The sequence below is a fragment of the Scomber japonicus genome, chromosome 10, assembly GCF_027409825.1.
Source record: "Scomber japonicus isolate fScoJap1 chromosome 10, fScoJap1.pri, whole genome shotgun sequence".
In the NCBI taxonomy this organism is placed as follows: domain Eukaryota; kingdom Metazoa; phylum Chordata; class Actinopteri; order Scombriformes; family Scombridae; genus Scomber; species Scomber japonicus.
In genome coordinates, this window is record NC_070587.1 from 18713244 (window position 1) to 18740361 (window position 27118).

At 38.0% G+C, this 27118-nt stretch overlaps 1 protein-coding gene across 1 annotated transcript; it reads right to left on the reverse strand.

The window, feature by feature from the left end:
* Window positions 1–1648: 1648 nt before the first annotated feature.
* mroh1 (maestro heat-like repeat family member 1) lies at window positions 1649–26613 on the reverse strand. The gene is made up of 45 exons (XM_053326881.1): window positions 26504–26613; window positions 25345–25449; window positions 24935–25080; window positions 23686–23817; window positions 23340–23502; window positions 22412–22510; window positions 22015–22166; window positions 20936–21076; window positions 20643–20735; window positions 19302–19380; window positions 18797–18910; window positions 18504–18577; window positions 18263–18385; window positions 17702–17809; window positions 17359–17503; window positions 17155–17195; window positions 16577–16718; window positions 16269–16321; window positions 15766–15873; window positions 14754–14873; window positions 14524–14646; window positions 14248–14394; window positions 13789–13815; window positions 11504–11626; window positions 11331–11410; window positions 10820–10961; window positions 10483–10578; window positions 9955–10059; window positions 9646–9781; window positions 9305–9417; window positions 8908–9060; window positions 8656–8712; window positions 8339–8436; window positions 7997–8162; window positions 7487–7653; window positions 7211–7348; window positions 6812–6926; window positions 6426–6572; window positions 6227–6293; window positions 5882–6003; window positions 5562–5711; window positions 5296–5430; window positions 4957–5059; window positions 4651–4716; window positions 1649–4534 (listed from the first exon to the last, which is right to left on the reverse strand). Exons 2-45 carry the CDS (start codon window positions 25364–25366, stop codon window positions 4458–4460), a joined length of 4908 nt encoding a protein of 1635 aa, XP_053182856.1. The 5' UTR covers window positions 25367–25449; window positions 26504–26613; the 3' UTR covers window positions 1649–4457.
* Window positions 26614–27118: the final 505 nt, after the last annotated feature.

The following is a 27118-nucleotide window of genomic DNA, read 5'->3' on the forward strand; positions in this document are numbered from 1 at the left end:
TTTATTTATGTATTTCTACATTTATACCACCCAAACTGCAGTCTCTCAGTGGTCGACCTAAGGAGCACACAGCTGAGAGAGCGCAGCAGTTTCTTAAGGACACTAATATATGTCTTATCTGTGATTTACTACCAGCATTTTTAAACCAGTGAGGAGCTGCTGTGGACGGTTCTCACAGATATACTGAGGGCTCTTCTTTACTTTTTGTTTGATAAGTTTATCATGTCATCAGCTGATCTGTTAGCCAGCCAGCTAACCTTAGCCTACTGAAGCTAGAAGATGAAGACGCCACAGACAAGACAGCAAACCCTCTACGGTTCATGTCCGCTCTGCTACAGTCTTAGAAAAAAATTAATATGGACAAAAGTTTGAACATTCACAAACATTCATATTTCATCTAATTATTTGAATCTAATGTACAATAGCAACATTAAAGGCAGTGTAATACATGGCCAGGAGACTTGTCATCATGGATTATTATTACAATTTTAGTCAATGTGGACACTTGACTGTCCACATTGACTGTACTCATACGTTCTATGTATCACATTCAAAACTTAAATACAGGTAGTGTATAACATGAATTAAAAAAACACCACATTGGAATTGTATAGAATAAAACTTTTTACCAATGGAACATATGAAGGATTATACTAATATCCAGCAGCAACAGCAGCATCAAATGTCATGCTCTTCAGGCGTCCCATATCGCTGCTGTGGTCTTCATCACTCATTGTGATGCAGCTCTGCCCCTCGCTGTAGGGTGTGAGACTGTTGATTTACAGAAGTTATAACACAAGATGTTTCAAAGTTTAAACATTACATATTTCATGTAGACAGGGTGGTAACTGTTCAGGAGTAAATCTATTTTAAAATATTCTTCTTTAAGCAGGAGTGGGTATATAACTGTTTATCAACAGTATGAGTCAAATTGCAGTCAAAACACATTTAAAGCAGTTTTAAGCAATCGTATTCATAACATCACGCTGTTAGTTCAGCTTGCATCAGCTCTTCCATCTCTGAGTCTGCACTGTGAACCTGACTGTTATATCTTCAGTTTACGGCCTTGCTTTAAAGTTCTACACAATACAGAAACTATATCGAGCATACACAATTATAACATATTTTATTATCTGCAGTAGTTATGTGCAACTGTTATGTTCTATTGACTGCTCTCACTCAGTTTAACCGATTGAAAACATGACATTATACCTTTAACTCCATCTACTGAATGATCTCTTGTAGACAGTTAAAAAATGCATGTTTGAGTCATGATCAGACCTGGCTCTTTACTGTACCCATGTGGACACAGAGAAAAACACACTCCAATTTGATATTTAGTTAAGAAGAAATGTGCAAACCAAATGCTTTAAAAAAAAAAAAAAAAAATCACTAATCAGAGGTTGGGGAGTGTCTTCTGTATGTGCAAAGAAACAGAGAAGAAAAATTAAGAGTTTTTGCCATACACACATTGCATGATTAATTAATATTAATAATCAACTCTAAATTTAGATGCAGGTTTCCAGTCCAATTCCTATATTTTTCCACTACATTAATGTGAAACTAGTTAATGTAAAGAATTTCCAAATAAGGACAATTCAGAAGCAACAAAAACAAAAAGACCCACAAGGAATCAAAACTCACCATCTCTGTTTTCATGTATCTCTTTATTTCTTCATTTTAAATACACTGATTGCCATCATCCACACTGTCTTCTGGTCCAGCAACATGAAAAGTGACATGCACACATTCAGTCTTTAACACATTCACACATCGAACCGTTTAAACTATCCGTACCTCCATGCGTCATACACACTGCGACATACATGTAACAACATTCAACATGTTAAAAAACAGGTGGATGACATGAAAAAAAAAATCATATCAGCATTATAAAGTTCATAACGGCTTTTGAAATTCAACAGATGAACAAAGATCATTGCTAATTAACATTTACAGTTTACCCTAAACCACACAGTGTTAGAAAGTGCCAGAAGCCATGAGTCCCTGTTTGTAGAACATCTAAATAAATACATATCCGGGAGCAGCCTTTGATATCGAATTAATTGATAATTAAACTATACTATAAATGTTTGTTTTGCTATTTTTCTTCCCATCTAGACCTTGTCATATTGTGATGAAAGATTTGTCTTACTGTCACACCTGAGATAACTATTTAGGACTGTTAGCATTGTTGCAATAAAACCAATGGCTCTCGCAAACAAGATTGAATAAACTGCTTACCTTACCTAATGTGACTCACTGACTGCAGTATACACATAAACTTATGTGACTTGTGTCTTATGAAGAAAATGAGGATGCAAAAGAGCGAGGCAGGTTCAGCACCTGGTTTACCTTTCAGCTCTTAAATCAGGGACTGCATTGCAGAGCTTAAAAGTGCAACAGAAATATTGAAGGTAAACATACACATAATCATAAACGTTAGAACAAACATTGTATTGCTTTCATACGATTCTCGATTTTTGTCACCAAATTAATTCAAATGCTCCAGAGGAGACACCTAACGGATTATTTTATATCATTCATTGTTGGTGTTTGAGTGAATAAATGTTGGGACATAAAAGTCAAGTACAGTCATTCTAACAGAACAACACACACATACACATTTACATGAAAGTAAGACACCTCAAAAGCTGCTGTACCCAAAACATCTCTGTACAAAGTCGACCAACAGAATCAATGGAAACAATATTAAGTGCATTTAAAGTGTGAGCGAGGAGAATATTAAAAGCAGCTCTATAGTAATGTTATAATATACTGTATGTCATGATTGAATATTTGGCACTAACTATATTATCTGGTCAACTGCTTTGTTTGATCTAGCAACATTGATCGGTAAAGGTTTGACTGGCAGGAACTGGCTGGTTCAGACTCCTGATTTGATCAAGAGTCAGTTGAGTTTTAACCTACTTTAACTGATGTCAAACAAAACAACAAGAAAAAAAAAGCCTAAAAAACCTAACACAAATAAACGTCCACTTCTCTCAGAATTATGAGGGAAGAATCTCCACATTAAAATGACCCATTCTGAATGGTGATTTAGCTGGTACATAAAGATGGCTGCCACAGGACGTCAGGAAACGTTCTTGTGACAATTAATGTTCATACAGAGCATGGCTGAACACCCCTGTGGCACATAATGTCAAACTGAATCATAAAGTGAGAGCAAACTAAACTGACAGTGGTCAAAGCAGCTGAGAGAGGTGCACTAAAGAGATGATTATGTTACACCAGAATAGGACCATTGTGGTCATTCAGTTATAGTGGCCACATTGATTTATAAAGAACTTCATTATGGTTTAGAAATGGAGGTGAGCTTGGCACTGATGAGTTAAAAACCTCCTGTAGATGGTTAAAGTTTTCTTCTTTCTGCTCTGATTCAGCCAGTTCATGTTAGCTATAGCTTCAACAGCAGGACTGGTATAATAAGCGTTGTTCCTGCTGTTAGAGATTGGTTGCGAAAGTATCGCTAACTGGCTGATTTGACAAAGTCGGAGATATAGACTACTGTATGAGATATAGACTAACCCTAACCCTGTTTTCTTTTAATTACAACCTTAACCAACAACCACAAAACCTTAAAGCAAATTTAAGTCTTCTGTAGTTCTTATGCATTTTGGCAGTTATTTCTATTACAGACTTTACATTCATTTTTCTTTTTTGTAGTCACACTGACCTAAAAATGTTTTGATGAATTCTCATAGAGGATGATGAGTGAGCTCGGTTCTGACTGATGGATACTAGGTAGAGAGGTCTTTAGAACACAGACAATCTCTAAAATTGAGCTCTTCTGAAACTAAAACATCCACAAACATTTTCACAAAATGCTGGTACACACACACTTCAGCTACTAGCTACTGTCGGTAATGTGCACTACTCTTATTATTAGCACATAAACTATATTCTAAAAACATACTCATTAACTTAATGTGTTTTTAACCTTTGATGTGTGGTATGTTTGAACTGACAGAACCAATCAGACACACAGTGTGTCTATGATAAACACTACATACAGCTTCAGTCTGTATAAAGCAACACAGTCTTTGGTCACTAAATTATTTTTTTAAGTATGAACACTTTCTTTCAAGTACCATAGTCAAAAGAAGCTTAATAAAGCTGCTAACGGCTAAATATATGTGCATTTGTGTGTATATAGTATATGTGTGTTATCAGTTGTATGATTTTGTTACATAAATGTGACAGTTTGGCTTCCAGCTCCACACTTTGGTCCCTGTTTTGTTTTAATAAAGGTTGCGTTTTGTGTCATTTGAATACTGTAATAATGACTGCAAATTCAAACACTGGGCTCTGAAAGTTTTTAACTCTTTGCCAAAATATAAACTTTTCTTTCATGTTTTTTTGTAGTGGCGACATACCACTTTTCAGACCACAATTCAGAGAAAACCCTCGTGTGTGGATGTGGATCTTTGTTTGTGTCAATGGAAATGTCCCATAGCCTCAGCAGCCTTCACTCTCACCACAGGATCTGGATCTTGCAGCAGCATCACTAAACCTGAGGATGAAAACACACATACACACACATCAAAAACACAGTCAAACCATCATAATTTATCTTTATCTTTTTCATTTGAAGGAAAGGAAGGTATGAAAGCTGTGCAGTCTGTCCACCTTTAGTGATGGTGCCCATGTTGAGGTGGGAGAAATGCTCCTCTGGAAGATTCCCCAGCAGAAACCCTGATGAACACACATTATGTTCAGGTCATATCACATGACAGGAACACGGTTTCTAACACATACCACAGCATGAGTTCACTTCAGCTTCATTTACATGCTATATGTGTGATGAGTATGATGTACAGTTATAAAGTAGTGTGATCAAAGTCTAATCATTTCAAACTTCCAATTTTACCCCAGAATGTTTTAGGCACAGATGTTTACAACATGAAGCGAGGTTACAGAGTGAGGTAATCATACCTATAAACATGGCGGCTCCTGCTCTAACCTCAGACCAGTTGCTCTTGAAGAACTGGATTACTGAGATGTGGTAGAAGTTCAGCATGCCTGGAAAGTCCTGGATCTAAAATCATAAAACAAGCACTGAAATGAAAAAAACAAGTATAACCTTTGTCTCCTGAGTAGAGTAACAATATTATCTAATCTGACTTTGCAAATGATCTTTATCTTTTAATCCTTTTTAGATATTCTCAACATAGAACCAGCAGAAATGCAAATCACACTCATTTAACAAAGAACAACTCAAATGCATTTTTTCTCTGAACACAATATTTGTGTTTGTGGCTGTGTGTGTCTCACCAGGTACTTGGTGAGGTCATTGATGAACTCTCCGTAGTGCAAGCTCTTGTCATCATGGAGGTGGTTCTGAAACATGGCCGTGATCTGCTCTGATCCCACCACAGGAGCACACACACGCATTGCGTACTTACACGCCTGGACAAACACAAAAACACAATTATTTGTAAGAAAGGATGTAGAAGTTTGTCTGAAGGTCCAACAACTATCCCCAACAAGACAAAAAAAGGTGTTTTGAAAGTTTTTGTGTGTGAGTGCAGATTTCCTACCTTCACCACCTGTGGGTTTGGGTCAACCAGGTGCAACAGTAGGCTGACCAGAACATTATGGATCTGGTCTTTGAACACTGGCTCTCCTGAACCAAACTTGGACAGGTTGCCCATTAGATGGATGGAAGCACAGCGGATCTCATCATTCTCCTGGATGAACACAGAGCCAGTAGGTATTAGTTAGTTAGTGTTTTATGTTTCTGTACGCACTATTAATGAAAACCCTAAAACACCCAAATTGTGACATTTATGATTACTCAGAGAATTATAATGTGGTATATATCATCATAGAAAATCTTGAAAGATAAAATGAAACTTACACTCTCCAAGAAAGGTTTAATCTTCATGAAGATATAAACTACCAGTAAGTGGACATTCTTCTTGTCCAGATGGAGGAGAACTTTAGACAGACCTGACATGGCCTCAAGAGTAATCAGTTTACCTGCAGGAAGACCAGAGGCCAGAAAAAAAAAAAAACAGAAGTGCATTTCAACGATGAGCCATAGAGAGTGAGTGGCTGAACATTAAGTACAATAAACATGACGAATGGGATCAAGGAAAGTGAACAGACTATAAGCCTTAAAGATTTGCATTAATGCAATAAATTAAAGCATACTACATATAACTATAACTCTGCTTTTTCTAACATGATGTGTGCACCTTACCCGGGTCGTCTTTCTCCTCCATGCCTGAACTCATGGCTGCCAGCAGCTCCTTGGCATATTTATTCACCTAGCGGGGGGCAGGAGGTGAGAGGGAGGAAGAGAAAGAGATGAAAGGTATGTCCCAAGGATCCCATAAAAATGTCAGATGTCAGTGGTTTAACAGCTAGCGTGAATATGTTGGTATGATGTGTATTATTACCTTCTCAGGTGATCCAACAGCTATGTTACCAAGTCCCCGCACAGCCAACATGCGTACAGTGCAGCAAGGGTCTGATATCCTCTCCATCATGTTGTTCATTAACACGTCGATCAACATCAACTCCGTCACCACATGATGGTTTAAGAGCTGGACTCAGTAAATGAAAGAGAGATCATGTTCTTTATCTGGCTGTAGTAAAGAGGCTCCATATTTTTTTATAATATGATGTTAAGCTGTGTGTATATTCCATAGATGTAAATGCTTATTGAGTGGTACAAAAAAGCTATTAATAATGTAGAAATGATAGAAAGCAGAAGCATGTTCATTTTACTTTGCTCAAATACAGAATAACTAAAAACATGATGAAACATTTCACTGTGTATCACCTCAGAGAAGAAAGCAGTGACGGTGATTCTCTGACATTCATAGATGTTGTTTAAAGATGGACACAGACACTCTACAATGGCAGGCAGCCTGGGACCAGCATGTTTAGCCATCGCCCTGAACACAAGAGAAATATACTCACATTTAGACGTAATGTGTATACTCAGTGGATTAAAGTATAATTAAGTCTTAGATTATGAGAGAGAGAAAGCTAATAATACATGAGAATAATTATAGATTATAATCCTTAAAATAACTGAAACAAGGATTGTGCAAAAAGCAAACATTTTTGGACCTCTGAGAAATGTACAGGACTATGCATCACATATAGTATTCGGTTCCTAATCCTGTTTTTCCCACTTATCCCATTTCCATACTGCACACAGCTAGTGTGTCTGTACCTTGCTAATAGTGTAACTCCAGTAACGTGTGTATTTGGTTCCTTCATTGCATCCCAGGCGTTATCCTCATCCAGTCTTTTCGTCACCTCATCTAACTGGGCTCGTGCCAACAAGATTCTCAGCGCATCAGCTGCTACCCTGAATTTAAAAAAAGTAACAGGAGTCAACCAAACTGTTACCCCACACAGCTACACACCAAATGACACATTTATAGAGCTAATTCATGTAGATAGCTCGTCTACTATTTTTTAGATATGAGGAGACCGAGATGCTCACCCAGCTACATGAACGGAGGCAGTGTGTTTAGTGTTGTCTTTTGGTGCTGAGACCCCAACACTGGCACCCAGTCTGACAGTGAGACAGGAGAAGAGCTGAGGAAACACACTGACTGCCGGCTCCTGACTTTGGCCATTTAATAACAGCTCTTTGAGGCCACACGTCATCTGGAAACAAAGAACCCACAAACACACATGGACATGTTAAAACCTGGGCAACATCCTTCTGTCTGTTATGCAGCTGCTACTGTCCAGTGTAGAAACCAGTTGAAGAGTGCTGTGCATGACCTTAAAGGCAGCTGCAGAAAGCCTCTAATTGTAACTTTCACAACAGCACCTAATCAGAGCCTAACTGACTTCTTCAAATTTTGCAGAAATCTTCTAACTTATAATTTCTTCTTTAGAAGTGATGTGTGTGTCTGGATAAAAACAATCATGTCTGAATATCATAATTTTAATACTAATGGCAACAGTATATTCAGTGACAGGTCTGTGGGTGTTTGGGACTTACAGCCAGTGCTTGATTAGTGGCCACCTTTGTTGACCCTCCTCTGACCATCGGATCCTTCTTGTCTACGTAGGGTGCCATGATGACAAGTTTCTCCATCACCATCTCTATTATCTGATTGGCCACAATGGGGTCTGCTCCCAAAGCCATCCACATCTCACTGGTCCAGCTGGAAAGACAGACAGAAGAAAAACTGTTATTGTAGGAGAATAAAAAAAAAACCTTTCGGCTCTAAATTCTTTGTGCAGCAAGGACAAAAAATGCAACTGACAATCAGAAGACCCATGTATCCAAATTTAATTGGTGAAGTTATTTGTGAGCTCCTATAGTTTTGTCTGAATGTACCTGTCATATGGAAGTGGTTGGTTTACTAGTGTATTAATAACAGTCTGTAGATGCTGAGAGGCCAAGATTAGTACCGTCTGTCCCACTGCCACTCTCACCTAAACACAGATACACCACAAAAGCAAGTGAAATCACTCTTTCATTGTCACATTATATATTACCTGCAACATAATGATGAAGAAATTTGATATAATTATTGCAAAATAAGTGACAGAAGTATGTATGTATGATTTCATTATTCAAAGCATGTTAAATATACCAAAAATATGGCAGTGTAATGAAAAAACAGTGATGATTAATATTGTAACACTTCTCACCTGCTCCTCTGTGATGCTCTGCAGACGCACATGGAGGACCTCCAGCATCTCTGGGACCTATAAACATGGATACACATACCCACAATACCAGCACCATACAAAACACACACAAACACACACAAACATACACAAAGATACAAAGCCAGAAAACACTGAGTGTGGTAATCCAGTACCTCTGCAGATGTAACAAAGGCCTGAGTGAGAGTTTGGTGTGTGTGTGTGTGTGTGTGTGTGTGTGTGCATTTGCGCTACCATCTCTTGTAGTCCAGCTCCTCTGTTCTTGAGCAGAGTATTCAGGATGACAGATGAAGCTCTGCAGCAGTTTGACTGACTGTCGACCAGCCCTTCAAACAACATGAACACCAACGTTGTAAGCTGCTGCTGAGGCAGACGCTTACTCATCACCTGACGCACACAGAAGATGACACAGTTACTGCACAGTCTATTGCTGTAACCACTATCTTGATGCAAACATTAAATACTGCCACATGAACCACATGTATGAGTTTATTACTTTGGATAAGAGAGTAAAGAAATAATAATAGAAAACTGGAAAAAAAATGTTGATTTCGTTACTAAAGTGCAAAATAATAGACCTTCGAAGGGAACAAAGGGATTTAAAACAAATGATGCTGAGTATGAAGTGTACCTTGGTGAGGTCAGAGCAGGTCTTGTAGAGAACTGAGTGGTCAGGATATTCTAGTCTGTCTTTGAGGGTCAGCAGACTGTCAACGCCTTCATCCTTATAATCTAAGGCGAAACCTACACACAAACAGTCAGGGACATGTTTAAAAAAGTACAATCAAGTCAAACCAGAAAGCTTTAAAAATAATACTTGCTGTGTCATGAACAGTTCAGGTTAAAGATAAACTATCACGTTTTGAGAGAAATACTTATATACAAATATGACATGCAGTGTAATGAAATAAGACAATGAAATAACATTTTCTACTAAACCAAATAACAGGTGAGAGCTCTGTGTCTCTGTACCTTCATATCTTAGCTGTATATAAAGCAGAGCATATATACAGTCGATGGCAGCAGTGCGTACAGCACGTTGAGGGTCAGAACAGCGTGGAGCCAGTCGACCCAGCAGAGCTCCGAGGTTGTGGAAGGACACTATGTTCTAGACACAGATGCACAGAACAAATCAGCTCTGTAGTAATTTAGTGTATAGTCATTTTCTGTGTAAAGGGATGATAGATGGTGAGGGTTTTTATTTGTATGTACATTCATGCGTGATAAAAAAAATAATCTCTTTTGTCCACAATATTAGCGTGTATTTGTGTGTCTCTGTACCTTAACAGTCAGGTTATCCAGGTAGTAAGCCAGTATGTGAGCAGTGGCTGTTACAGCTCTCTCTCTCTCATGGTCCTGTCCTGAACTCAACCCTGACTCAATGTGCTGCACAGGACAAAAATACACATCATGTCAGACAACACAGTTATTATATAACTATATAGTTTATTTATATTATATTATTATATTAGATTATTATATAACAGACAAGGGAAAGGGACTTCTGGATCCATGTATTTAAATTATTCTTTTATATTAACTGAACAATAAATGAATGTTTCAAATGTTAGTTTAAAAGTGGTAGAAAGACTATATTCAAAGTTTTTCAGGAATGGTGGGATTGCTGGTGACACACTTGCTACTGTTGTTCAGGGATGTGGCACCTAACTAACTGACAACAGCTGCCATGATTTAAATCAACAAGTAATCTGTTTTTAAGTACAATTAACATGTAACAACAATAATGCCACGACACAAATATTACTGGCACTAGCACAGAACTAAATAATCTAAGACAACAGGCCTCACCTTGAAGACGCTTTGCAGGCCATCAGGTGTGGGATCCCGGGCCAGTACACTCTTCAGCAGCTCCTGCAGTGCAGCCAGTGTGTCTTTGTACAACGCCTATACAGAATCCCCAGGATATGTTAGTTTGGTAACATCCAAGTATACACTATGTTTTATAACATATCATGTTTTAAAGGTTTGTGTTCCTTTCTACACAAGAGGAAAGAGAGATAGTTTTAAAATTATGCTATTGCTGAAGGTTACTGACAAGTTTTGATATCTAACTGTGGTGTTATGATTAGTGGTTTCCGATTTGAGTATTGTATGTGTGCACAAGTCTCTGTCTGCTTTACTTCACCTTTCTCTGCTCTGGGTCCAGTATCTCATCTTCTTTGGTTTTCTCTGGAGTGTGTGTCTCAGGTGGCAGAGAGAAAACGCTGTTCACACACACCTTCAGCAAGTCAAAACTCTCATTCTCGCTCAGTGCAGGGTCCAGAGGCCTGAAGCACTGATAGTCAAAGGTAAAACACTGGCAAATGACAGAATATCAATGGAAGAATGCAGGGATACCAAATGGCACATTATGTGTGATAAACACCATCAGTTTATTTCAATTTAACTCACACTGAGAGCTCAACCTGTTTGCAATTAGCTGAAAATCTTTAACTCAAATGTTTGACCAAAGGAAATGTAAATACATCTAAAACACTTTCCTAGGTTTCCTAGCAAGACTTATAAAAAGGACTTTGGGAGGATGAGTATTTGTTCCAGCAGTCAAAATGTAAACTTTTAATATTCATGAATAAGAAACTTCTTAAAGTCTTAGAAGTACACTTAGAAGTCTCATTACTTATTTAAGTGAAGGATACATTAAATTGGCACAAGTGCTCATCACAAGGTGGCGTAGTGGAGTCCGCAGTGCATCAGCTGGCTCTGCCTTGATAAAATCCTGACCAGGAAAGAAACCATAAAATAACTATTGATGTATCACCGATTACACATTTACGACTTGTTTTAGCAAACTGAAATAATGACTACTCACCAGCATGACAGTTATGAGCTCCTGTTTGCGAGAGAAGATGTAACCTTGTTTCTTCACACATTCACTGATGGCTCTGGCAATGAGCCCAACACTCTGAATCAAACTCAGTTTCATAGTCAAGTCCTGAAAAGGGGGAAACACACACACAAATGCAGGTAGACGGATACAGAGGAACAAAACACAAACAAGACATACAATACAGACAGTGAGGACATGCACAGAGAGAAAGAATTGCGTCAAGAGTCAAAGTAGATTAAATATGAAGAAAATTGGTTAACTGCATTTTCCAAATTGTCAGGAATGCAAAGGGCAAGGCACACTGCAGCCCCCTTTAGCAGATGTAACTCTACAAAAGCTTAGTCCAAGCAAAAGCAATCCAAAATCACCTCAGCAAAATAAAAATCAAAACAATCAATTCACTCAATCCATCAATCAATCAAATCAATCTAATAGTGATATTGTAGATTGATCCCCCATGCCTATGGATGGAGATAAATCAGACATCAGAAATCAGAGTTGATTAAAGGAGATTGGGTCAACAGCAAACCACCTGCAAGTGTGAGAAGTGAAAGAAGAGCAGTTAGAATTTAGCGAGAAGTTATAAAAGCCTTTTCACACTCAGTGAGTTACTGATGAGCATTTAGAGAGCAATGCACCACTTAGTAAATTCAAAGTCATATGGAGATGGATTTGTATTTGTGAAAAGTATTTCACTGGTAAAACAGAAATCTGGATGTTAACACTACTTTCTTTTCAACCCCATTTAAAAAATGACATACAGTAAGTAATGTGGAAATCCCTTCTGCTCTTTATAACTAACCAGCATCATGTGATTAAGGCTGATCATTCAAGTATTTTAAAAATTCTTTGAATTTCGTTTGAGTTCCGTAATGAAGAGGAAATCAGTGAAAGTTTTGTTGCATCCCAGCTGCTTCAAAACTCAAAGCACTTCAAATGAAAGGTTGGAAACAGAAGCAAAATCACCAACTGCTTTAGTGAGTTAAAGTTAGCGAGTTTAAGACACTGCACTCCAAATCTATATTAGAGAATCTATATTAGAGCAGTGTTTCCCATACATTTATTATTTGTGGTGGCCCACAACAATAAAACTTTGCCAGCTACATATTGATTTTCTATTTTATATGAAGCTGCGTACGTCTCTCTCTCAGATGTACTCCCAAAGACAAGGACGCATCTGCACTGACTCTCCTGCAGTCACATTGTGCCATCTACACTTGAGAGGCACGGCCACACTATCTCCACTTAAAACATAAACACTTTGACTGTGTGTCTACATCACTTTGTAAAGTGCTGACCATAGACAGTATACACAGAGGACTTCATGGTTCATTCAAGTGCACATCGTAAATCTATACTCAAATGACCACAAACCCTGTTTAAATTAATTATTTTTCTTTTACTGAAGCATTTTAACAATTTGATGCTAAAATCACAACAATATTGTTGATATGATTTTCATTTGATTGATTTTACATTCATTTTACATAGGCCCATTGTATCAGCTCCCACCACAAATACAGTCTGATTCTGTGGGAAACACTGTAGAGTATGAAACACCCCATCTCATAGGCTAAAGAGGTAACTGTAAAAAGTTTGTATTTTTTTTGTGATGGAGAAAAGCAGCTGAGGTCAACTTGAACTGATGGATTATACAGTAACATTTTGCTGTACTTGGCAAAACTATGCATGTTCAAAAAGTTCAGACTAAGCATAGTTGTATGGACAGCAGAGAAGTGGATCAACCTTCAGGAGTGTTTTACTGCTTTTTGGTGGAAGACATGTCACAACTGGAATCTATCATAACTGACTGAGCTCAGCCCTTCTTTATCAAGAAGGAAATTACAAACTTTAAAACATCCTACTTTTAAGCCTATGAGGAAGGTTTGATACTTAAAAGATTTTTAAGGGTGTAACACTTTAAAGCTACATTTCACTGAGGTAGAGCATTTTCACTTATTAAAATGAGCACAACAGAACAATTTCAGGAGTAAGTCAACCATTCACTTTTTTTAATTTTAAGAGTAAAATCTGACGCTCTCATTGTGAAATATAACTTTAAAAAGATATGGCTGAGTATAAGCATAAAGAATAGGCGCTTCATTTTTTTAAGCTGTGTTTTTCTTGAATTGTAAAATTTTAGTGAAGATTTTAGAGATGATATCACCATGTGTGCCATAGAGGAAGAAATACAAGAGAGAGCAAGATAAGATCGATGAGAGAAGGAGGAACAAAGAACAAGGGCCCCTGAATTCCTGTGACGATACCTTAGTCTCTACTTTAATCCCCAGAACCTGTATGAAATAGAAGTGATAGTTACAGTCATCTCTTACACAAAAACAACCCTGTAACCTGTAAGATTAGGTTCATATGCTAACATCCTTCGTAAACCAAGAAATGTCTCTTGTGGTGGTGTTACACTGTAATGTTTATATGAGATTCTTGCTATTAGACAAAGATGGATGTTGAGAGAGTAAAATGTTCAGAGAAATCACACAGGTTATAATCCAACATGTTCATATACATTTGTGTATTTTTAAATTTATAATAATCATACAATCAAGGACATAAATGAATACAATAAATCAATTAGTACTAATTCAAGCCCCTATTTGACTGATCTTTTTAAATTATGGGCACCTGTAGACTAGAGATTAGTAGCCAAATGATCCCTTTTCAACAAAGTATGCCATGTAACCCTCATGTTATCACAGATGGTACGTTACCTTGGTATTGAAGTGTTTACTAATGCAGCGAAGGATGTCCTGATCGATGCGGGTCAGGATCTTCTCTGGAGGTGCATTCAGAGCCACTTGACCGTAACACAGGATTAATGTGCTTTTCACCTTCTCAACCTCAACATCATTACGTTCCTGAGGAAAGGAAGAAGAGACAGAGACAGAAAGCTCAAGCTCTGTTTACAGTGCATCAACAATAATAAAAACAGATATAAAGAAGGCAAATTATTTTCATTTAAGATATATCATGACAGTTCGTTGTACTTTGAGCAGGTTGAAGATGCTTGGTGACTTCTTGAAAGCATCAGATTTGCCAAACTCATCCAGCTTGGCCAGAGTTCCCTCCAAGTGGCTGTTGGCACACAGTCCAATGCCCATTGCAACTCCCTGATAAATACAGAGGACAGAGAAACAAATGTTAGAGCTCGATTCTGTCTAGAATGATAACCCCAAAGAAATCACCATAAGTAATCTATGATTCAGGCAAATTGTACCTCTCTTTCAACAGCATCATTATGTCGTGCAGTGAGGAGGATCTCCTGCAGCTGTTTTTTAACCAATTCCTTATTGTAACACTGCTGGAGAGTCATTCCTATACACCGATACAGGAAACTCTACAAATGGAAGAAAAAATATAGATTAGAATATGGACCTGTTTAACAATACATTACAATATTGTAATATAGGCGGCCTCTACTGTACTATGTACTCTTCCTACAGGTTGTTTTCTCTCGTTGGGATGCAAGATCATATTAATGTGTCTAAAAATGATTTCTACCTTACACATTTACTATAACTTTATTGAAATACTTATTTGGTATTGTCAAACACTGAACAGCTTAAAGCCTTTAGATTAAGTATTCCAAGTCTTGCCATCTGCATCTTGTTTTTTTGGGAGCCAGAAGTAATGAGAAGTGACGAGATGCGAGGGTGGAGCTGGGGAGGAGCCCCGTGGGGTTCAACTGCAACACCTCAAACACCACCATAGTGGCAACTTGTCAATCATAAGGTAGCCATGCCCTAAAGCATACCCCACTTAATTGTCTATTTTACTCTGAATGTCACTATAATTTACAACATTAACATCATGATGTATCGAAGAAGAATTAAAACCAATAACTGAGACCACAAAATCACAAATATTAGACTTCTATGCTCACTTCTTTTGGAGCCAGCACTTCTGAATAGGCTTCACTTTTCAGTCCCAGAACTACCCTCTGGGTCACGAGGAGGTCACTGATGGGCCCACTGATCTACACTGTCAGCTTTTGAGTTTAATCATAACATGCATGAAGCTCTAAATTAGGCTTGCTGTGGGAGATTAGCAACTCAACAAGCAACAAAACTTCCATTCATTTCATTCTTGCTTAGCTTGCCCACTGGAATACAACAATATGGTAAGTGGGGTAAAACATCTAGATTAGTAGCAGCTACACTAGTCTCACCTCCCTGCTCACAGACTTTATAATGATTTGAAGGGAAAGTGAAGCTCTTGAAAGCACTTACCTTCTCCTCTAAAGCGTTGTTATATGTTGAGAGATATTTTGTTGCTTCAGCTGCCAACTGACACACCCATTTGTCATCATCAACAGCAGCCAGAGTTTTAGACAAGAGCTGCAGACAATTTTATCACATTACAATGACATTTCAGCAAATTGAGCAAGAAATTAAATATTTATGAATCAAAACAGCCAAACAAAGCAGACAGCATAATCTATTCATCTTAATCTACATAATTAGCTAAACATTATTCAGTCTGCTGCTGCTCATCATGGACCATTAATGTTAAATGGATGAGGATTATCAGTCATGTGTTAATGAAAGATAAATAGACAAATGGAGATGGAAGGTCTAGAAATAATCAAATGTGTATAAATACTGCTTTAAAATGTTTCCTATTTAAAATGTGAGAATTCAATCTGAAATCTTGATGGGGTTACTGTTAACTGTTAACCGCACATAAAATGAGATAATATTTCCATATTAAAGAAAACAAAAACAAAACACACCTTCAGCAGCTTTTCATCCCAGTGCTTCTTATCGAGGCTCTCTGCTGTTGATTCTGGAAAAAACAGCACACAGTCAGACTTTAGTCTGGAGGATAAACAACTCCAACTGTAATGTCCAACTTAATTTTACCACTTTAAACATTATAGTATTTTGGTATAGTTAATTAGTAAACGTTATTTTTAATTTTCAGCTGTAATAATAGTAATCATGGCTTAGGCTAAAAAGGCTGATGAAAATACAACAAACAGATGCCCTATATACAGATGCAACAAACACAAATAAAAATATTACGTCCATATCTCCATACCCTCTAATGTTGTCAGCAGAGGAGGTATCTCTTTCTCCCAGAGTATCTCTGTATTGGGGTGAATGTTGAAACTGAGGATTTGTAGGAGAGACAGAGATGGAGCTCCATGACCTCTGCTATTGAACGGGAATGCTGCATTCACCTGGAAAACACCAATGCAAACACACATACACACATATCAGGCATGTTATAGATGACTACCTGCTTTGAATTGATGTACCTCAATTTAAATCTAAATTTTATTTTAATCTTTGTACAATAATACTTTTACTTAAAAACTGAAACTGAAACAGCAGTACAACTTTGAATAGGATTATTTTATTATTTCCTCCATCCCTCTATGATGGATACATGGCAGCTTTTAAATATCATTATAACAATACTAAGAATTAATAAATAATGACTGAATAACTGAAATATTAAAAGCTAAATTAGGCTTGACAACAGAAAATGATTATTTATTGGCCATGATGAATAACTAAACAAGGTTGCAGTTCATTAATGAACATGAACCAACATCGGTCCGAAGTCATCAGACACTACTGTTTGTTTTGTGTTATACTGTTGGCTGTACTTACCAGCAGTCTGATCATTAGTGTTTGAGGAGATGACAGATTGACTGGAGGAGAGAGATAATACACATTTAGCTTGGATTCAATCATACAGAACAAGACAAATTTTCAGTGTGCAAAAAATCATTTGTATAACTTCATTTTCCATAATTGATACCTCCCATTAAGGATGGAAGATGGATGCACATGGTCTGTAAATATTCCACCTACCTTCCTGTGTAAAGTCTATGTTGAAGCTGGGCTCTTTGTTTTCTTTCTTTTTGTTTCCAAGCACTATCAGACTCTTACAGAGGGGAGTAGTGGCATTGCTGTACTGTGGAGGGGTTAGATAGTACAGCAGCTTCGGCCATAAAACCTACAAACAACAAAATACATACAATACATTAAGTTTCTGAGACATGCTCAATTATCCAACATCTGTTTACTGACATACATTTAACCCCAACTGCAGCAATCTAACATCTGCAGTTAAAATATTTGGGACCGTAGATGAATCAATCACCAACAGATAAACTGATCAGACAGATGGGTAGACAGTAGACACCATACGTACGTCAGCTAGTCGTCCGACGGTGGTGGTCAGGAGATGAAGAGCGTTGTCACACATCGCTCTCAGTGCCTCGTTGGTCACCTCCTCTGGGTCTGTGGGCTTCTGTCCTCGCTGGAGACATACACACATGAACAGATGGGAATAAATATATTAATTTTCTTTCCTTCTGTTCATTTTCTGCAATGCAAAATTATCAATAAAAAAGCAAGTGACTATACAAGCAAGGAATGTTTTCACCTTCTTTAATTCTGGGTCTTACAAAGGTTTCAGATTTTGATTTAACACCTGTGCACAACGTCATCTATTACACTGATAACTTCTTATCACTGACCACATCGTATGTAGTATACATATTACTATACATTATTATTTTTCTGGAAGATTCAGAAAGTTAGTAAAGCTACACCTCTTCACAACAACAGTTATACAAATGATCACATAAGCTGTCATACAAGAAAATGAATAAATAAACATACAACTTCCTCACAAATCAATTTGCCTTTAGTTTGGCATCTTATAACTTCTAAAGTTATAAGAATAAATGACATACAGTAGCAGTCGTACCTGATATGTATCATGTAAGGCACAGTGCTGAACTATGAATCGAACCAGTAACTCCCCTCCCTCTAACTCCAGATAGCCATGATGAGCCATGGCACTGATCACCTGGATCACACGCTTCTTTACCTGGGAAACAGAGTCAAACATGATTGTGATCATGAGTATCTGAACAACAATCTTCTTCAGGAAAACTAAAAACCTAACTAAAATATTAATTTTCTGTGTCTCTCTGCATGTGTGTTACCTTGTTGCTGTGGTCAGCCATTGGTTGTCTGATGCTGGCCACAATCAGCAGTTTCTTGCTTTCCATCGTGGAAGCTGCACACAGAGACACACTCATTAACATTCACAAATAAACAACCAAAGATAAACAGATAGATAAAGCAGGATCATATACTCTGCATTAGAGTGGTCACATATAAATTATAACTTTGATATACTTTTAAGTGTCCTTCTAGCTGCTAATGTATTACCAGGCAAGTATGCCTGAGTTGGGGATTGTGCATGTAAAGCTTGTGTATGGCTGTATTTCCTCACTTGTGGAGTTGATAAGGTGACGTAGCACAGCCAGGGAGCCCATCCTGCTCCGCTCATTGCTGTTTTCCAACTTCTGAAGAACAAACATTATCAGCCGGTCTGGGAAAGAGTTGGCTGGAAAGAAAAAAGTGGCATGGGGAGGAGTGGAGGTAGATGTTAAAATATAAAATTGCATTTACTTTCGAAGAAATACCAAAAAACAAGTAGAAAAACACACAAAATAACGAGACAGGAGAGAGAAGTAGATGGACTGTCACAGTTAATGTAATTATCCTTTGGGGGACATTGAGTCTGACACACTAATGGATGATCTCATTATGGTTCTTGTGACTCCACAGAACTAAAGCACATAGAAAAGCCTAAAAAACAAAGTTCCTGTTACCACACATATAACTTGTTCACCACAGACCTCATATTATTGTTTTAGAAATTAGAATAATTTCATGCTGTGGCAACAATCAATAATTAATAATAAACACAAGCACCAGCTGAAGAGCCTCAGTACCTAAGAGGCTGAAGCAGCGAAGGACCTCATTGTGGTTCTTGACAGTAGGTGGGTTACTGTACTCTACAGGGGCAGAAACCTGGGGGGGAGACAAAGGCAATGTTACACTGCTCTCTCTAACAGACTGCAAATTTGTGCACCAGCAAAGACATTCAAATAAACTGGCTTACTATAACACAAGCTTGCTTATAGTAGAAATAATAAGAATAATGAGGAAAATAGTAGCATACATTGTAAAAAGCGTTTACAGTGAATATTATTTGTTTGCTCAAGGAGGCAGCTGGTCACACCTTAAAAGTTTCAAGTACAATCACAGTCCCCTACTTGGGAAAGTTTCTAAGCTGTAAACTGGAACTGAGAAATTCACTGAGAAAATCACCTTTTTCAAAGCCACCTTTTCTATTCAATTTGTGTTTTCAAGCAGCTAATTTGGACTTTCTGAATTTCAGTTAACATCCCTTTTGCATGTTTCGTTTACAAATGCAGTTAGGAGAAGTAGTCTAAGACTAGGATAAATATAATAACTGTAGCTGTTGTAAAGGGTGTTAACACTCACACATTTCACACTCTACACACATTTCATGTGCAAAGTCACCGTTTTAAAGTGTTGCAATAGTCAAGTCATTGAGCCAAGTGTCAGATGAGTCACAAGACTATGAAAACATCTGACTACAGTGACTCTCTTACAGTCATTTGACACATATGTTGTGAAAGAAAGCAGCACAAGGTGAATATAAGATGCCAAAGGAATCACCCACTCTTCCAATCATTTAACCACAGATTATTGGTTCCACTTTGGTGAACCGTTCTGTCAATAAACAGGAAGATTGACACACAAGGACTGGATTACAGTGAGAGCAACTTAGTCTTGTAATAGAAAGTGCTACATAGACTGTTGAACAAGCAATTGTCAGTGATCAGCCCCAACAAATCCAAGTACAATAACATAGTGGTGTTGGTAAGCCTTTAATGGTTGCTGGTTGCTCACAGTCTGTTAACATAACATCCACTGTTTTTTGACTTGAAAAACAAAAACAAGGAAATTATCAAGGAAATAGCTTAATGTTAGAATCTTTTTTGCCAGGTTATTTAAATTATTTAAATTATTTAAATTACCATTAAAAATATTTCACATTGCGTCTGTAAAACTAAATGTCTGGTTAACAATACCTCAGTGTATATCTATGAATAAAAGAGGAATGAAATCACTACAAGAATGTTTTCTGCCTAGTTCCACCTTTTTATGAGCTCTTTGTCATACATTAGGGAAAAGCTTCACACAAGGTTAAAGCTGTAGAGTTGACTTTATGTATGTCATGTATTTATTTATGTAATGTTTACCTGTTGATGCAGTGCAAAGAGTAGACTATCCAGTTGTGTCTCCAGCACTCTGCTGCCCATGTTTACAGAAGCATCTAGCACTTGGCACAGACTCTGTGAAGCCAGAGGACAGAAAAAATGTGTGATGTTGCAATGAACGAGTGCCAGGTTACACACACTGTAACGGGAAACCTGTTTTAAACCACAAGTACTGCTAAGGCACATCATAGCTGACAGAAAGACAGTTAAGGTGTACCAATTGTTAACACACATTATCCATGTTTCAAAATCCATAATAAACAGTCTTTACACACCTTGCTAATAATATAGTGCTCGTTGTTCTTCTTGTATAGCGACAGGATGGCAGGGATAAGTCTGGTAATCTGCTCCTCAAGTTTATCACTGGCCATCAGATGGCACATCGAGCCCACTGCCTCAGCCACTGTTAGCCTCAACTGGAAAACAGAGACAGAAAAACAAGATGTCAGGTGACAGACATGAAAAGCACAAGGGGACACACTTTCATTTTTATGTAACAAGGTGTTTGTAGAAAGGGAGAAAATAAAAGGGCAACACTAGCCATGTTGTTGCAGTTGTATAATTCACTTGTCAGGTGAAAGAACTGACAATAGAACAAAGCTGATCCTGATACTACTACTGATTATAGTAAATGTTCTGTGACTTCATAAATATCCTTCTGAGTTAATTTGTTTATTTGGAGTAAATGTGTTCCTAACTCTTTGTTTGCATATCCAGTGCTCTTTTGAACTGTCATTCCTCTAATAAGTTCCCTGCCTTCTGTAACACAACAGAAAGACACAGCGGCCCACAGACTGAGTCGACACGGCCAGTACAAACACAAACAGTTATTTGTGTGGTTACTATTTACATCCCAATGAAAAAATATCCTTTACCAAGCTTCAACAGATTAGAAACAACTGTGGCCAAAACACCAGTAGTAACCATGTGGTTAATGTGTCAGTTCAAGAAGAGAAAATGACAGCAGTAAAGTGTTTTCACATTTTACAATTCTCTGTTAAATGAGAATCACATGAGATTCTAATTTTCTCTAATGACTCTACTAATGTAATCAACTTCCATAAGGGCTGGTTTGGTGTGTCCATGCAGTGTTTCAGGTTCCTTTCACAGACCGTTTCGTGGTCAGCTAGCAGGGGTTTTCTGAGGAGTTATCATGGCCTTGAAAGCTTCATCATATTGTACTTTATGCTGATGTGTTGGTGTTATCCTGTGGTAACACACTAATATACCACACTTAAATCTCAAAATCTCTAGCTTTAGTTAGACCTCAGCTCCCTTCCTCACACTACCTAGAGCTGTAGTTTCCTTGAAAACTCCCTGCACACGACTCACCGTCACGGGACTGGGATCTTACCTTAGACTCCCTGCTTTGTAACCAGTTATTGAAGAGGATGTCAAAAGCAGAACAGATTTCACTGGAGAATGTGTCTTTCCTCACTGTGGGATCTGGAGCCTTGTCCAGGTTGGCCAGGTACTCTAAGATACTGTCACTGAAATGACACAGAGCTGGAGGGAGAGGAACAAAACAGGGACAGACAGGTTGAAGAGAGAAGAAACAAAATGGTAAGAGAGGACAAGAAAAGGGTTGCAATTGTTTTGTTACTGTGGGACCTGAAAACTACTTTTATCACTGAAATGTATTTTCATGATGTTCTTCTCTCCAAACAATACCTGAATGTTGGCTTTTAAGACATTTTGGAGAGGAGCTAATACACTCGCAATACATTTGATTTGACAGTGTTGGTTCTTACCAGAGGAGAAGACCCACTTCATGTTGTCCTGTTTAGCCATGCTCAGCATGGGCAACATTGTGCCCAGAATAGCATTCAGGAAAGGAACCATGCCATAAACTAGAGAACAAAGAGGTCGCAAAGTTATTGACAAGTTTCTACTTCTTTAAAAAGTCTACAATATGTTACAACAATCCAAAAGTAAAAGTAGGTAGTGTGGCCACAAAGCACCATCTACTCAGTGGCTGCTGAGAGAAAATATCATATCCATATATATATATATATATATATATATATATATATATATATATATATAGATATAGATGTTATTGACAGCTTAAAAGCTCTTAGCTTTTTTTTCAAAGTGTCAGTCTGTTATGGCAAGAACGTTTGGAAAGCCCCTCATCATTCTCAGCATGAAATAGAGACTCGTTTATATTTAGTTTTAATTACAAAGGCACTGTGCACCTGCAAAACACAGCATACTCTTCTTTCACTCACTCTCAGTGTATTTATCATTAATTGAAACTGCTTAGGGAAATTCATTTGCATATCTTCACCTGCAGTTCATTCTATCTTAATGCTTTAAGAACGAGGAAACGTTTTGACAGCTGAAATCATATGAGGGACACAAATGGTTCAATAAAATAAGATTGTAAATAAATAATTCTTTATAAACCAAGTACTAACTGATTATCTTGCTCACGTCAGTGGATCTGGACATCACTAACTGCTGTAGGTATGAGAGCTAAATCTGTCAAATATATTACACATTAAATGATTTTCTGCAAACCCTGTTCTTGGACAGGTTTAACAGGATCATGTGTTTCTCAGCAATGTCTTAACATGTCACCTATGAAAACCTGCTCTGTCAGACCTGGTTTCCTGTGTGTGTGTGTGTGTGTGTGTGTGTGTGTGTGTGAGTGAGTGAGTGTAACAGTTTTCTTACCATTGGAATCAGACAGGTTGGCTAGTGTCTTGACCACAAAGAAGTGAGGTAGGACCCCTGGCTGAAACTTGCTCAATATCTCCTCCATGATGTCATTGATGTATTTGTTACCCACAGCAACCAAGATATTACTGGCCGCCTGCTGCCAATCAGGGACAACTTCCTGAGTGAATCAGGAAGACAAAGACGGAAGTTTAAATGGATGCAAAGAAGAGACTGTGTCAATTTCACAGATACAAGTAGATAATCATGTACTTTGTCACCTTGCATAAAGCTAAATCATAGATCAGCTGTCCTCTGCAAGACTTAAAAAGATTGACATTTGACAACATTTGACATATTCTACCTTTGATCGTGTCATCTCATCTGAGGCCAGAGAGATGATGCTCTTTATCCTGGGGTAACTGATCACCTCTATTCTGCTGCCAACAATTAGTTCTATAGTCTGAAGAATCACAACCCTGTGGCTGACTACCAACTAGAGGAGGAGAAAAAAAGAGGGACAAGAGAGGGAAGACAGGAGTAAGAATTAGATTAGATTAGATTATTTTTATTTCGAATGTGTCAAATAAAGAGCATATTCAAAATACAATACCAAAACAGAACTGGAATACTAATTAATGCATTTATTTATCTACATCAAACAGCAAATATCAAGTACTATGTTTGCAATAGTCTTACACATCGGCATAAGATGTTATACAATACAGTATATTCAACAACATTTAAATCAAAAAGGACATTGTATGTGCTGTGTCTATGAAACTGACGTTTCCCAAGACCTCAGTGTAATGATACATCAACTGATTGTCACAAGGTTGAAGGCTGTGACTGAACATTAATGTTGCAGCATCATATATAGAAACAGGCTGATTCATGGTTTTTTTGTCTTATGGAATTAAGGCATAATATTGTCATAAATTAACCCTGCTTATTTATTTGCAGTGTGGCCCACAAAGGTATAGATGTAGACAGCATGTCTGGCTGAGTGGCTGAATGTCTCTGTGACATATACAACTACGATGTTTGCAACTTGAACTTTAGTGAGACCTCTGGAAAGAACAGCTTAACTTGCATGCTTTTGTGTCTGTAACAATACTGGCAAACCACATGCTAGGGGTCTTTGAAGTGTGACTGGGTTTAACAGATTAGTGGTGGACTATTGTTAGCTGGAGTATAGGAGTCAAGAATAAAATCATAGACCATGTCCGTCATACACTGCTGAAAACCTGTTTAAAAGGAAGGTGTTTCCCCTTATCAGAAACGAGAAGCATGGAGGACTTCCCCTACCACTCTGAATGCCTACAATATGATCACACAGCACAGTTACAGCAATTAAGCAGCTGTTTGTAGTAGAAACTATTTTTGATATTTGATACTAATAATAACACCAGCAGTTAAAGCAGAGTAATGACAGTATTACCACACACATGAGGTTGTGCTTATCAAGCATTTTTAACAAAAGCTACCAGGGCTATTCTCTGCTTGGTAATGTGCAGGATGAAAACTGATAAGAGCAGCAGTTACAGGTTATCTCGCTATGGTTTAATATGACTTGTGCCTGACAATCTGTCGAGGTGTATCTGGGCTTTTACCTTAGGATGTTTCAGGAGGTAGTCCTGGCACATAGCTAACACTCGGTCTGGCTGCTGTTTTCCCAGAGTCAACATAGACTTCCTGACCTGCTCCTGGACCTCAGCGTCTTTATCAGTGGCTGCATCTAGTAGAGCCAGGGTCACCTCTAGAGAATTAAAACAACAAAGAGAAAGTTTAAAAAGTAGAAAGTCATATTACCTGTGTTTGCTGTGGAGTAATAGAATAAACACACAAATCATGGAAGTAATTTGACAACTAGCTATCCGAAACATCATCTGACTGACATATGATGAGCCTGAAGAAATATTAGAGCACAGTGAGGAGTACTGAATTTCTATTGTGTACAACAGAGCAAAGAAACAGCTGTAAGACAAGCACAGAGCACAGAGAAAAACAGAGAAGGGCTTACGTTCCACATCTGTCTCATCCATGGTGGCCTGACAGAGGGCTGGTTTCCTGGAGCCTGGGGCCTAGGACGGAGCTTCCCCTCTAGGTGACGGATGAGCAGAGGAGGCTGCAGTCAAGGAACAGAGTACACTGTGAATGTTAATGTGAAATACATTATAATTGATGTAAATATTTTGATGATTGTGTTTGCGTGACTGAAATTGTGGCCAATGCCGATACCAATATTAGAGAGTTAAAAAATCTGCCGATATTTATTACATTTATAATATAATTTCAACCACTTGTGACAGATACTGTATATGTAACAGAGGAGGGATATTTTATAGTTTACCAACTCTATAGTCCAAAATGACTTCAGTGCACACTTAGGGAATTTAATAATTATAAATACATTTAGAAATAAACAGTTATAAAACTATATCTTGACTTAAGAAAAATGGTCAAATATATGTAGAATGCTGCCTACATAACTTTAAAAAAAGAAATACATATCGGTGCATATCGGCCATAGTATAGTGCTACTGATACTGATATATCTGGGATAGGCCAATATTGTTCCATAATATCGGCCGACTGATATATCGGCCAGGGCTCTAAGTAAGGCACATAAAATGTTTTTTTTCCTCACTTAAAATGGGAATTTTCCCATGGCAGAAACAACAATTTGTGTAACTGAAGTCATCTGACTTGCTGGCAACTTCAGAGCTCAGGAGCTTTCTGAACACAACCTTGACAAACATTCACATGACTGGCCAGGTGATGACTTTACAACCTCTGTGACAGCCAACCAACCAAAGCCATCAATGACACAACATGACTGTCTTCAACCAAAAGACTGCTTATAAGAAGGCTACATTTATTTTAACATCTCATTAAAATACAATATGTCACCTGTTTAAACCATTTATTTCACAATAGCCACCGACAACAGAAGGGGCCGAGTTAGTTAGCAGCAAGCTAACTCGTACATTAACTTTTAACGCTAACGAAGTTACAAAACGATGGCAGTAAAAGAAATACACAGCTGGCAGTGTGAGCTGAGTAACCTAATGAAAAACAGTAGCATGCTAAGCTAGCAGCTGCAGCTACGGAAGAGCCGCTAGCATCCACACATCACTAATTACATAGAAAGCACAGCCTCGCTAATGAGGTTAACCTACCGACTCCCGGCAAACGTCGGTGCAACAGTATTCTCTCCCGTTAACGCTGCTTATTGTCTCGGTTTAGGCTGTAGACTTCCCTGTCAGTGACACAGAGGAGGTTAGCGCTGTGTGAGCTGCTGTCACTGCAGGTGTAAACACGCCTGGTCATGTGCTTCCAGTCAGCAGCACTGTGGGCGGACACACACAGTCTGTCACAGCACTGAGACACATAGAGCTGCTCCTCATCTGACTAAACTACCATGACTAACACTGCCTACTGCAGGGGTGCAACCCAGTACATTTAAGCAGTTCTTCCACTCCACCACAATTTAAGGGGAAATGTTGTCATTTTTACTCTACTAGATTTAAACAATATTTCTTAGATTGTTGTTTTGTTTTTGTTTTTTGTTACATGAAATAATATAGGCTATTATGATCTTATATTCAGGGCTAGGGGGTGATGATGATTCTCACCCCAACCCTAACAGGTCACAGTATCTGGTGATGAGTCACCATGTAATAGTTCACTGGTCCTGACTATGTGTTGGTACCCTATATAGGCAAGGTCTTAGATTGGACACCTCCAAAAAAGTGCAACAACAGTGCCTTCAGCCCTGCCAAAATAAACTCATC